The sequence below is a fragment of the Ranitomeya imitator genome, chromosome 2 (genome assembly GCF_032444005.1).
Source record: "Ranitomeya imitator isolate aRanImi1 chromosome 2, aRanImi1.pri, whole genome shotgun sequence".
Classification (NCBI taxonomy): Eukaryota; Metazoa; Chordata; class Amphibia; order Anura; family Dendrobatidae; genus Ranitomeya; species Ranitomeya imitator.
The window spans coordinates 848,226,674-848,240,820 of NC_091283.1; the positions used below are offsets into that span (position 1 = coordinate 848,226,674).

Below are 14,147 nucleotides of genomic sequence, written 5' to 3' on the forward strand. Positions count from 1 at the left end.
ATATCTAGTGGTGATTATAGTGTTATACTGACATCTAGTGGTGATTATAGTGTAATACTGACATCTAGTGGTGACTATAATGCTATACTGACATCTAGTGGTGATTATAGTGTAATACTGTCATCTAGTGGTGATTATAGTGCTATACTGACATCTAGTGGTGATTATATTGTTATGCTGTCATCTAGTGGTGATTATAGTGTAATACTGTCATCTAGTGGTGATTATAGTGCTATACTGACATCTAGTGGTGATTATATTGTTATACTGACATCTAGTGGTGACTATAATGCTATACTGACATCTAGTGGTGATTATAGTGTAATACTGTCATCTAGTGGTGATTATAGTGCTATACTGACATCTAGTGGTGATTATATTGTTATACTGTCATCTAGTGGTGATTATATTGTTATACTGTCATCTAGTGGTGATTATAGTGTAATACTGTCATCTAGTGGTGATTATAGTGTTATACTGACATCTAGTGATGATTATAGTGTAATACTGACATCTAGTGGTGATTATAGTGTTATACTGACATCTAGTGGTGATTATAGTGTAATACTGACATCTAGTGGTGATTATAGTGTTATACTGACATCTAGTGGTGATTATAGTGTTATACTGACATCTAGTGGTGATTATAGTGTTATACTGACATCTAGTGGTGATTATATTGTTATACTGACATCTAGTGGTGATTATGGTGTTATACTGACATCTAGTGGTGATTATAGTGTAATACTGACATCTAGTGGTGATTATAGTGCTATACTGACATCTAGTGGTGATTATAGTGCTATACTGACATCTAGTGGTGATTATAGTGTTATACTGACATCTAGTGGTGATTATAGTGTTATACTGACATCTAGTGATGATTATAGTGTAATACTGACATCTAGTGGTGATTATAGTGCTATACTGACATCTAGTGATGATTATAGTGTTATACTGACATCTAGTGGTGATTATATTGTTATACTGACATCTAGTGGTGATTATAGTGTAATACTGACATCTAGTGGTGATTATAGTGTTATACTGACATCTAGTGGTGATTATAGTGTAATACTGACATCTAGTGGTGATTATAGTGTTATACTGACATCTAGTGGTGATTATAGTGCTATACTGACATCTAGTGGTGATTATAGTGTAATACTGACATCTAGTGGTGATTATAGTGTTATACTGACATCTAGTGGTGATTATAGTGTAATACTGACATCTAGTGGTGATTATAGTGCTATACTGACATCTAGTGGTGATTATAGTGCTATACTGACATCTAGTGGTGATTATAGTGTTATACTGACATCTAGTGGTGATTATAGTGTTATACTGACATCTAGTGGTGATTATAGTGCTATACTGACATCTAGTGGTGATTATAGTGTAATACTGACATCTAGTGGTGATTATAGTGTTATACTGACATCTAGTGGTGATTATAGTGTAATACTGACATCTAGTGGTGATTATAGTGTTATACTGACATCTAGTGGTGATTATAGTGTAATACTGACATCTAGTGGTGATTATAGTGTAATACTGACATCTAGTGGTGATTATAGTGTTATACTGACATCTAGTGGTGATTATAGTGTTATACTGACATCTAGTGGTGATTATAGTGTAATACTGACATCTAGTGGTGATTATAGTGTTATACTGACATCTAGTGGTGATTATAGTGTAATACTGACATCTAGTGGTGATTATAGTGTTATACTGACATCTAGTGGTGATTATAGTGTTATACTGACATCTAGTGGTGATTATAGTGTAATACTGACATCTAGTGGTGATTATATTGTTATACTGACATCTAGTGGTGATTATAGTGTAATACTGACATCTAGTGGTGATTATAGTGCTATACTGACATCTAGTGGTGATTATAGTGTTATACTGACATCTAGTGGTGATTATAGTGTAATACTGACATCTAGTGGCGATTATAGTGTTATACTGACATCTAGTGGTGATTATAGTGCTATACTGACATCTAGTGGTGATTATAGTGTAATACTGACATCTAGTGGTGATTATAGTGCTATACTGACATCTAGTGGTGATTATAGTGCTATACTGACATCTAGTGGTGATTATAGTGTAATACTGACATCTAGTGTTGATTATAGTGCTATACTGACATCTAGTGGTGATTATAGTGCTATACTGACATCTAGTGGCGATTATAGTGTAATACTGACATCTAGTGGCGATTATAGTGTTATACTGACATCTAGTGGTGATTATAGTGCTATACTGACATCTAGTGGTGATTATAATGTTATACTGACATCTAGTGGTGATTATAGTGTTATACTGACATCTAGTGGTGATTATAGTGCTATACTGACATCTAGTGGTGATTATAGTGCTATACTGACATCTAGTGGTGATTATAGTGTTATACTGACATCTAGTGGTGATTATAGTGCTATACTGACATCTAGTGGTGATTATAGTGTAATACTGACATCTAGTGTTGATTATAGTGCTATACTGACATCTAGTGGTGATTATAGTGCTATACTGACATCTAGTGGTGATTAGTTACATAGTTATTAAGGTTGAAGGAAGACTATATGTCCATCTAGTTCACCCCATAGCCTAACCTAACATGCCCTAACATGTTGATCCAGAGGAAGGCAAAAAAACCCCATGTGGCAAAGAGTAAGCTCCACATTGGGGAAAAAAAATTCCTTCCCGACTCCACATACGGCAATCAGACTAGTTCCCTGGATCAACGCCCTATCAAGGAATCTAGTGTATATACCCTGTAACATTATACTTTTCCAGAAATGTATCCAGTCCCCTCTTAAATTTAAGTAATGAATCACTCATTACAACATCATACGGCAGAGAGTTCCATAGTCTCACTGCTCTTACAGTAAAGAATCCGCGTCTGTTATTAGGCTTAAACCTTTTTTCCTCCAAACGCAGAGGATGCCCCCTTGTCCCTGTTTCAGGTCTATGATTAAAAAGATCATCAGAAAGGTCTTTGTACTGTCCCCTCATATATTTATACATTAAAATAAGATCACCCCTTAGTCTTCGTTTTTCCAAACTAAATAGCCCCAAGTGTAATAACCTATCTTGGTATTGCAGACCCCCCAGTCCTCTAATAACCTTGGTCGCTCTTCTCTGCACCCGCTCCAGTTCAGCTATGTCTTTCTTAAACACCGGAGACCAGAACTGTGCACAGTATTCTAAGTGTGGTCGAACAAGTGACTTGTATAGAGGTAAAATTATATTCTCCTCATGAGCATCTATGCCTCTTTTAATGCATCCCATTATTTTATTTGCCTTTGTAGCAGCTGCCTGACACTGGCCACTGAATATGAGTTTGTCATCCACCCATACACCCAGGTCTTTTTCATTGACGGTTTTGCCCAGAGTTTTAGAATTAAGCACATAATTATACATCTTATTACTTCTACCCAAGTGCATGACCTTACATTTATCCCCATTAAAGCTCATTTGCCATTTATCAGCCCAAGCTTCTAGTTTACATAAATCATCCTGTAATATAAAATTGTCCTCCTCTGTATTGATTACCCTGCAGAGTTTAGTGTCATCTGCAAATATTGAAATTCTACTCTGAATGCCCCCTACAAGGTCATTAATAAATATGTTAAAAAGAAGAGGGCCCAATACTGACCCCTGTGGTACCCCACTGCTAACCGCTACCCAGTCCGAGTGTGCTCCATTAATAACCACCCTTTGTTTCCTATCCCTGAGCCAGCTCTCAACCCACTTGCACATATTTTCCCCTATCCCCATTATTCTCATTTTATGTATCAACCTTTTGTGTGGCACCGTATCAAAAGCTTTTGAAAAGTCCATATACACTACATCCACTGGGTTCCCTTGGTCCAATCTGGAACTTACCTCTTCATAGAAACTGATCAGATTAGTCTGACATGAACGGTCCCTAGTAAACCCGTGCTGATACTGGGTCATGAGGTTCTTCCTCTTCAGATACTCCAGTATAGCGTCCCTTAGAATGCCCTCCAGGATTTTACCCACAGTAAAGGTGAAGCTTACTGGCCGATAATTTCCGAGTTCAGTTGTTTTCCCCTTTTTGAATATTGGCACCACATTTGCTATACGCCAGTCCTGTGGCACAGACCCTGTTATTATGGAGTCTTTAAAGATTAAAAATAATAGTCTATCAATGACTGTACTTAATTCCTGCAGTACTCGGGGGTGGATCCCATCCGGGCCCGGAGATTTGTCAATTTTAGTGATTTTTAGACGCCGCCGCACTTCCTGCTGGGTTAAGCAGGTGACATTTAATGGGGAATTTTTATCACTGATCATTTTGTCTGCCATGGGATTTTCTTGTGTAAATACTGATGAAAAAAAGTCATTTAGCATATTGGCTTTTTCCTCATCCTCATCCACCATCTCACCCAGACTATTTTTAAGGGGGCCAACACTATCATTTTTTAGTTTCTTACTATTTATGTAGTTAAAGAATATTTTAGGATTATTTTTACTCTCTCTGGCAATGAGTTTCTGTCTCAATCTTTGCTGCCTTGATTTGCTTTTTACAGAATTTATTTAATTTTCTGTATTTATTTAATGCCTCCTCTCTACCTACTTCCTTTAATTCTCTAAATGCTTTCTTTTTGTCCCTTATTGCGCCCCTTACAGCTCTATTTAGCCATATTGGTTTCCTCCTATTTCTAATATGTTTATTCCCATACGGTATATACTGTGCACAGGTCCTATCCAGGATGCTAATAAACGTCTCCCATTTTCTTTGTGTATTTTTGTGTCTCAGGATATCGTCCCAGATAATTGCACCAAGATCCTCTCTCATCCGTTGGAAATTTGCCCTCTTGAAGTTTAGTGTCCTTGTAACCCCTCTACTACACATCTTTTTAAAGGATACATGAAAACTTATTATTTTGTGATCGCTATTACCCAAGTGACCCCCAACCCTTATATTTGCTATGCGGTCTGGCCTGTTGGTTAATATTAGGTCTAGCAGTGCCCCCCTTCTTGTTGGGTCCTGAACCAGTTGTGAAAGGTAATTGTCTCTCATAATTGTCAAAAACTGATTACCTTTGCTGGAACTGCAGGTTTCTGTTCCCCAATCTATTTCAGGGTAGTTGAAGTCCCCCATAATAATGACTTCTCCTTGAGTCGCAGCTTCATCTATTTGCTTTACGAGGATATTCTCCATTGCTTCCATTATTTTTGGAGATTTATAACAAACCCCTATCAGTAATTTATTATTTTTTCCCCCTCCCCTTATCTCCACCCACAGGGATTCTACATTTTCATTAAATTCACCTATATTATCACGCAGGATGGGTTTTAAGGATGATTTACATATAGACACACCCCTCCCCCTCGCTTATCTGTACGGTCATTTCTGAACAGGCTGTAGCCCTGCAAGTTAACAGCCCAGTCATGGCTCTCATCCAGCCACGTCTCAGATATCCCCACCATGTCGTAATTATGCTCCAACAACATTAGTTCTAATTCGTCCATTTTGTTGGCGAGGCTTCTGGCATTAGTATACATACATTTTATGTTCCTCTCTGTACTTCTATTTCTTAAATTATTAACTGTTCTGACCCCACCCTCCATGCCACCGCCACCCCCAACTTCCTTATTTGTGCCCAGGACTCTGTCTGCACTATCTTCCCCTCCTATAAAATGAATACCCTCCCCCCCAATTCCTAGTTTAAACACTCCTCCAACCTTCTAGCCATTCTCTCCCCCAGCACAGCTGCACCCTCCCCATTGAGGTGCAGCCCGTCCCTAGCGTATTATAGTGTTATACTGACATCTAGTGGTGATTATATTGTTATACTGACATCTAGTGGTGATTATAGTGTTATACTGACATCTAGTGGTGATTATAGTGTAATACTGACATCTAGTGGTGATTATAGTGCTATACTGACATCTAGTGGTGATTATAGTGTAATACTGACATCTAGTGGTGATTATAGCATACTACTAATGACATAACTAATAACCATGTATAAGTATATAAGGGGACAATACAAATATCTCGCTGAGGATCTGTTTATACCAAGGAAGGTGACGGGCACAAGGGGGCATTCTTTGCGTCTGGAGGAGAGAAGGTTTTTCCACCAACATAGAAGAGGATTCTTTACTGTTAGGGCAGTGAGAATCTGGAATTGCTTGCCTGAGGAGGTGGTGATGGCGAACTCAGTCGAGGGGTTCAAGAGAGGCCTGGATGTCTTCCTGGAGCAGAACAATATTGTATCATACAATTATTAGGTTCTGTAGAAGGACGTAGATCTGGGGATTTATTATGATGGAATATAGGCTGAACTGGATGGACAAATGTCTTTTTTCGGCCTTACTAACTATGTTACTATGTTACTATGTTACTGACATCTAGTGGTGATTATAGTATAATACTGACATCTAGTGGTGATTATAGTGCTATACTGACATCTAGTGGTGATTATAGTGTAATACTGACATCTAGTGGTGATTATAGTGCTATACTGACATCTAGTGGTGATTATAGTGTTATACTGACATCTAGTGGTGACTATAATGCTATACTGACATCTAGTGGTGATTATATTGTTATACTGACATCTAGTGGTGATTATAGTGTAATACTGACATCTAGTGGTGATTATAGTGTAATACTGACATCTAGTGGTGATTATGGTGTTATACTGACATCTAGTGGTGATTATAGTGTAATACTGACATCTAGTGGTGATTATAGTGTAATACTGACATCTAGTGGTGATTATAGTGCTATACTGACATCTAGTGGTGATTATATTGTTATACTGACATCTAGTGGTGATTATAGTGCTATACTGACATCTAGTGGTGATTATAGTGTAATACTGACATCTAGTGGTGATTATAGTGCTATACTGACATCTAGTGGTGATTATATTGTTATACTGACATCTAGTGGTGATTATAGTGCTATACTGACATCTAGTGGTGAATATATTGTTATACTGACATCTAGTGGTGATTATAGTGTAATACCGACATCTAGTGGTGATTATAGTGTTATACTGACATCTAGTGGTGATTATAGTGCTATACTGACATCTAGTGGTGAATATATTGTTATACTGACATCTAGTGGTGATTATATTGTTATACTGACATCTAGTGGTGATTATAGTGTAATACCGACATCTAGTGGTGATTATAGTGCTATACTGACATCTAGTGGTGATTATATTGTTATACTGACATCTAGTGGTGATTATAGTGTAATACTGACATCTAGTGGTGATTATAGTGCTATACTGACATCTAGTGGTGATTATAGTGTTATACTGACATCTAGTGGTGATTATAGTGTTATACTGACATCTAGTGGTGATTATGGTGTTATACTGACATCTAGTGGTGATTATAGCATACTACTGACATCTAGTGGTGATTATATTGTTATACTGACATCTAGTGGTGATTATAGTATAATACTGACATCTAGTGGTGATTATAGTATAATACTGACATCTAGTGGTGATTATAGTGCTATACTGACATCTAGTGGTGATTATAGTGCTATACTGACATCTAGTGGTGATTATAGTGTAATACTGACATCTAGTGGTGATTATAGTGTAATACTGACATCTAGTGGTGATTATAGTGCTATACTGACATCTAGTGGTGATTATGGTGTTATACTGACATCTAGTGGTGATTATAGTGTTATACTGGCGCAGTGGTGATTATAGTGTTATACTGACATCTAGTGGTGATTATAGTGTAATACGGACATCTAGTGGTGATTATAGTGTAATACTGACATCTAGTGGTGATTATAGTGCTATACTGACATCTAGTGGTGATTATAGTGTAATACTGACATCTAGTGGTGATTATAGTGTAATACTGACATCTAGTGGTGATTATGGTGTTATACTGACATCTAGTGGTGATTATAGTGTAATACTGACATCTAGTGGTGATTATGGTGTTATACTGACATCTAGTGGTGATTATAGTGTTATACTGGCGCAGTGGTGATTATAGTGTAATACTGACATCTAGTGGTGATTATAGTGTTATACTGACATCTAGTGGTGATTATAGTGCTATACTGACATCTAGTGGTGATTATAGTGTAATACTGACATCTAGTGGTGATTATAGTGTAATACTGACATCTAGTGGTGATTATAGTGCTATACTGACATCTAGTGGTGATTATGGTGTTATACTGACATCTAGTGGTGATTATAGTGTTATACTGGCGCAGTGGTGATTATAGTGTTATACTGACATCTAGTGGTGATTATAGTGTTATACTGACATCTAGTGGTGATTATAGTGTAATACGGACATCTAGTGGTGATTATAGTGTAATACTGACATCTAGTGGTGATTATAGTGCTATACTGACATCTAGTGGTGATTATAGTGTAATACTGACATCTAGTGGTGATTATAGTGTAATACTGACATCTAGTGGTGATTATGGTGTTATACTGACATCTAGTGGTGATTATAGTGTAATACTGACATCTAGTGGTGATTATGGTGTTATACTGACATCTAGTGGTGATTATAGTGTTATACTGGCGCAGTGGTGATTATAGTGTAATACTGACATCTAGTGGTGATTATAGTGTTATACTGACATCTAGTGGTGATTATAGTGTTATACTGGCGCAGTGGTGATTATAGTGTTATACTGACATCTAGTGGTGATTATAGTGTTATACTGACATCTAGTGGTGATTATAGTGTTATACTGACATCTAGTGGTGATTATAGTGTTATACTGACATCTAGTGATGATTATAGTGTAATACTGTCATCTAGTGGTGATTATAGTGCTATACTGACATCTAGTGGTGATTATATTGTTATACTGACATCTAGTGGTGATTATAGTGCTATACTGACATCTAGTGGTGATTATAATGTTATACTGACATCTAGTGGTGATTATAGTGCTATACTGACATCTAGTGGTGATTATATTGTTATACTGACATCTAGTGGTGATTATAGTGCTATACTGACATCTAGTGGTGATTATAGTGTAATACTGACATCTAGTGGTGATTATAGTGTAATACTGACATCTAGTGGTGATTATAATGTTATACTGACATCTAGTGGTGATTATAGTGTTATACTGACATCTAGTGGTGATTATAGTGTTATACTGACATCTAGTGGTGATTATAGTGTTATACTGGCGCAGTGGTGATTATAGTGTTATACTGACATCTAGTGGTGATTATAGTGTTATACTGGCGCAGTGGTGATTATAGTGTTATACTGGCGCAGTGGTTAGCACGGGCAGCACGGTGGTGCAGTGGTTAGCACAGCAGCCTTGCAGCGCTGGAGTCCTGGGTTCAAGCCCCACTAAGGACAACATCTGCAAAGAGTTTGTATGTTCTCTCCGTGTTTGCGTGGGTTTCCTCCGGGCACTCCGGTTTCCTCCCACATTCCAAAGACATACTGACAGGGAATTTAGATTGTGAGCCCCAATGGGGACAGCAATGATAATGTGTGTAAAGCGCTGCGGAATATGTTAGCGCTATATAAAAATAAAGATTATTATACTGACATCTAGTGGTGATTATAGTGCTATACTGAGTTTTCTTTCATCCTGTGGTTTTTCTCCCATCATCTGTCTGCTCTTTTCTTCTGTCCTCAGGTCCTGACTGTTCGCTCAGTGTCCCCTCCACCGAATCTTACTGGATCCTGCCCAATGTGAAGCCGTTCAGCCCCTCGGTCGGACGCGCCTCACACAAAGCCGTGATGCATGGAAAGTTTATGTGGGTGATCGGGGGCTATGCTTTCAATTACAGCTCCTTCCAGATGGTGCTAAAGTAAGTGACCCCTTATGTCTGATTATGTCTATTTCTTGGGGACGTCCAGGTACAATGAAGCGTTTATTATAATTATTATTATTATTCATTTTTATAGCGCCATTGATTCCATGGCGCTTTACATGTGAACGGGGCAAATATAGACAAGTACAATAAACATGAGTAAAACAAGGCACACATAAGTACAGGAGGAGAGGACCCTGCCCGCGAGGGCTCACAGTCTACAGGGGATGGGTGAGGATACAGGAGGAGAGGACCCTGCCCGCGAGGGCTCACAATCTACAAGGGATGGGTGAGGATACAGGAGGAGAGGACCCTGCCCGCGAGGGCTCACAATCTACAAGGGATGGGTGAGGATACAGGAGGAGAGGACCCTGCCCGCGAGGGCTCACAATCTACAAGGGATGGGTGAGAATACAGGAGGAGAGAGGACCTTGCCCGCGAGGGCTCACAATCTACAAGGGATGGGTGAGAATACAGGAGGAGAGAGGACCCTGCCCGCGAGGGCTCACAATCTACAAGGGATGGGTGAGAATACAGGAGGAGAGAGGACCCTGCCTGCGAGGGCTCACAATCTACAAGGGATGGGTGAGAATACAGGAGGAGAGAGGACCCTGCCCGCGAGGGCTCACAATCTACAAGGGATGGGTGAGGATACAGGAGGAGAGAGGACCCTGCCCGCGAGGGCTCACAATCTACAAAGGATGGGTGAGGATACAGGAGGAGAGAGGACCCTGCCCGCGAGGGCTCACAATCTACAAAGGATGGGTGAGGATACAGGAGGAGAGAGGACCCTGCCCGCGAGGGCTCACAATCTACAAGGGATGGGTGAGAATACAGGAGGAGAGAGGACCCTGCCCGCGAGGGCTCACAATCTACAAGGGATGGGTGAGGATACAGGGGGAGAGAGGACCCTGCCCGCGAGGGCTCACAATCTACAAGGGATGGGTGAGGATACAGGAGGAGAGAGGACCCTGCCCGCGAAGGCTCACAATCTACAAGGGATGGGTGAGGATACAGGAGGAGAGAGGACCCTGCCCGCGAAGGCTCACAATCTACAAGGGATGGGTGAGGATACAGGAGGAGAGGACCCTGCCCGCGAGGGCTCACAATCTACAAGGGATGGGTGAGGATACAGGAGGAGAGAGGACCCTGCCCGCGAGGGCTCACAATCTACAAGGGATGGGTGAGGATACAGGAGGAGAGAGGACCCTGCCCGCGAGGGCTCACAATCTACAAGGGATGGGTGAGGATACAGGAGGAGAGAGGACCCTGCCCGCGAGGGCTCACAATCTACAAGGGATGGGTGAGAATACAGGAGGAGAGAGGACCCTGCCCGCGAGGGCTCACAGTCTACAAGGGATGGGGGAGGATACAGGAGGAGAGAGGACCCTGCCCGCGAGGGCTCACAATCTACAAGGGATGGGTGAGGATACAGGAGGAGAGAGGACCCTGCCCGCGAGGGCTCACAATCTACAAGGGATGGGTGAGAATACAGGAGGAGAGGACCCTGCCCGCGAGGGCTCACAGTCTACAAGGGATGGGTGAGGATACAGGAGGAGAGGACCCTGCCCGCGAGGGCTCACAGTCTACAAGGGATGGGTGAGGATACAGGAGGAGAGGACCCTGCCCGCGAGGGCTCAGTCTACAAGGGATGGGTGAGGATACAGGAGGAGAGGACCCTGCCCGCGAGGGCTCACAGTCTACAAGGGATGGGTGAGGATACAGGAGGAGAGAGGACCCTGCCCGCGAGGGCTCACAATCTACAAGGGATGGGTGAGGATACAGGAGGAGAGAGGACCCTGCCCGCGAGGGCTCACAGTCTACAAGGGATGGGTGAGGATACAGGAGGAGAGGACCCTGCCCGCGAAGGCTCACAATCTACAAGGGATGGCTGAGGATACAGGAGGAGAGAGGACCCTGCCTGCGAGGGCTCACAATCTACAAGGGATGGGTGAGGATACAGGAGGAGAGAGGACCCTGCCCGCGAGGGCTCACAATCTACAAGGGATGGGTGAGGATACAGGAGGAGAGAGGACCCTGCCTGCGAGGGCTCACAATCTACAAGGGATGGGTGAGGATACAGGAGGAGAGAGGACCCTGCCCGCGAGGGCTCACAGTCTACAAGGGATGGGTGAGGATACAGGAGGAGAGAGGATCCTGCCCGCGAGGGCTCACAGTCTACAAGGGATGGGTGAGGATACAGGAGGAGAGGACCCTGCCCGCGAAGGCTCACAATCTACAAGGGATGGCTGAGGATACAGGAGGAGAGAGGACCCTGCCCGCGAAGGCTCACAGTCTACAAGGGATGGGTGAGGATACAGGAGGAGAGGACCCTGCCCGCGAAGGCTCACAATCTACAAGGGATGGCTGAGGATACAGGAGGAGAGAGGACCCTGCCCGCGAGGGCTCACAATCTACAAGGGATGGGTGAGGATACAGGAGGAGAGGACCCTGCCCGCGAAGGCTCACAATCTACAAGGGATGGCTGAGGATACAGGAGGAGAGAGGACCCTGCCCGCGAGGGCTCACAATCTACAAGGGATGGGTGAGGATACAGGAGGAGAGGACCCTGCCCGCGAGGGCTCACAATCTACAAGGGATGGGTGAGGATACAGGAGGAGAGAGGACCCTGCCTGCGAGGGCTCACAATCTACAAGGGATGGGGGAGGATACAGGAGGAGAGAGGACCCTGCCCGCGAGGGCTCACAATCTACAAGGGATGGGTGAGGATACAGGAGGAGAGAGGACCCTGCCCGCGAAGGCTCACAATCTACAAGGGATGGCTGAGGATACAGGAGGAGAGAGGACCCTGCCCGCGAGGGCTCACAATCTACAAGGGATGGGTGAGGATACAGGAGGAGAGGACCCTGCCCGCGAGGGCTCACAATCTACAAGGGATGGGTGAGGATACAGGAGGAGAGGACCCTGCCCGCGAGGGCTCACAATCTACAAGGGATGGGTGAGGATACAGGAGGAGAGAGGACCCTGCCTGCGAGGGCTCACAATCTACAAGGGATGGGGGAGGATACAGGAGGAGAGGACCCTGCCCGCGAGGGCTCACAGTCTACAAGGGATGGGGGAGGATACAGGAGGAGAGGACCCTGCCCGCGAGGGCTCACAGTCTACAAGGGATGGGTGAGGATACAGGAGGAGAGAGGACCCTGCCCACGAGGGCTCACAATCTACAAGGGATGGGTGAGGATACAGGAGGAGAGAGGACCCTGCCTGCGAGGGCTCACAGTCTACAAGGGATGGGGGAGGATACAGGAGGAGAGGACCCTGCCCGCGAGGGCTCACAGTCTACAAGGGATGGGTGAGGATACAGGAGGAGAGAGGACCCTGCCTGCGAGGGCTCACAGTCTACAAGGGATGGGGGAGGATACAGGAGGAGAGGACCCTGCCCGCGAGGGCTCACAGTCTACAAGGGATGGGGAGGATACAGGAGGAGAGGACCCTGCCCGCGAGGGCTCACAGTCTACAAGGGATGGGGGAGGGTACAGGAGGAGAGAGGACCCTGCCCGCGAAGTACTGGGAGACGAGGTCACAGATGTATGGAGGAGACAGGTTGTGGATGGCTTTGTACGTCATGGTTAGGGTTTTGTACTGGAGTCTCTGGGTAATGAGGAGCCAGTGAAGGGATTGACAGAGGGGAGAGGCCGGGGAATAGCGGGGGGACAGGTGGATTAGTCGGGCAGCAGAGCTTAGAATAGATTGGAGGGGTGCGAGAGTGTTAGAGGGGAGGCCACAGAGCAGGAGGTTGCAGTAGTCAAGGCGAGAGATGATGAGGGCATGGACTAGGGGTTTTTGTGGTTTCGTGGTCAAGGAATGCAGGGATCCGGGAAATGTTTTTGAGTTGGAATCGCCAAGAGGAGGCAAGGGCTTGGATATGTGGCTTGAAGGAGAGGGCAGAGTGGAGGATCACCCTGAGGCACCGGGCGTGTGGGACCGCGGAAGTGAACAGCCATTGACATTGATGGATAGGTCGGGTGGAGAGGTAGAGTGAGGAGGGGGAAAGATGATGAGTTCTGTTTTGTCCATGTTCAGTTGTAGAAAGTGAGCAGAAAAGAAGGCCGAGATAGCAGACAGACATTGAGGGATTTTGGTTTGTTTCATTGCCGGCTGTGTGGGAAATGTTCTGCTCAGCTAATTATTTCTATCCATTTTTCTTTTTTAAAGCCATGTGCAACCAACATGGCTGCCACAGCAAGTCCGCAGGGACGTTCAGTGAGCGTGCATAGTGCCGCCACATACCCGCACCCACCGTCCATATATAACCCTCAGGTACTGTAATGTCAG

General features: G+C 43.7%; 1 protein-coding gene across 4 annotated transcripts in view; it reads left to right on the forward strand.

Annotated features, from left to right (window-relative positions):
* ATRNL1 (attractin like 1) overlaps nt 1-14,147 on the forward strand; it is a 635,347-nt gene that overhangs the window by 79,261 nt on the left and 541,939 nt on the right. For all 4 annotated transcript variants that reach the window (XR_011318566.1, XR_011318567.1, XM_069754362.1 and 1 more), the window contains exon 6: nt 9,674-9,848. Coding sequence is in view for 2 of the 4 variants with exons in the window: in XM_069754362.1 (XP_069610463.1) it covers nt 9,674-9,848 (175 nt within the window). In the remaining 2 variants the exon portion in view is untranslated. The remainder of the gene's footprint in view (nt 1-9,673; nt 9,849-14,147) is intronic.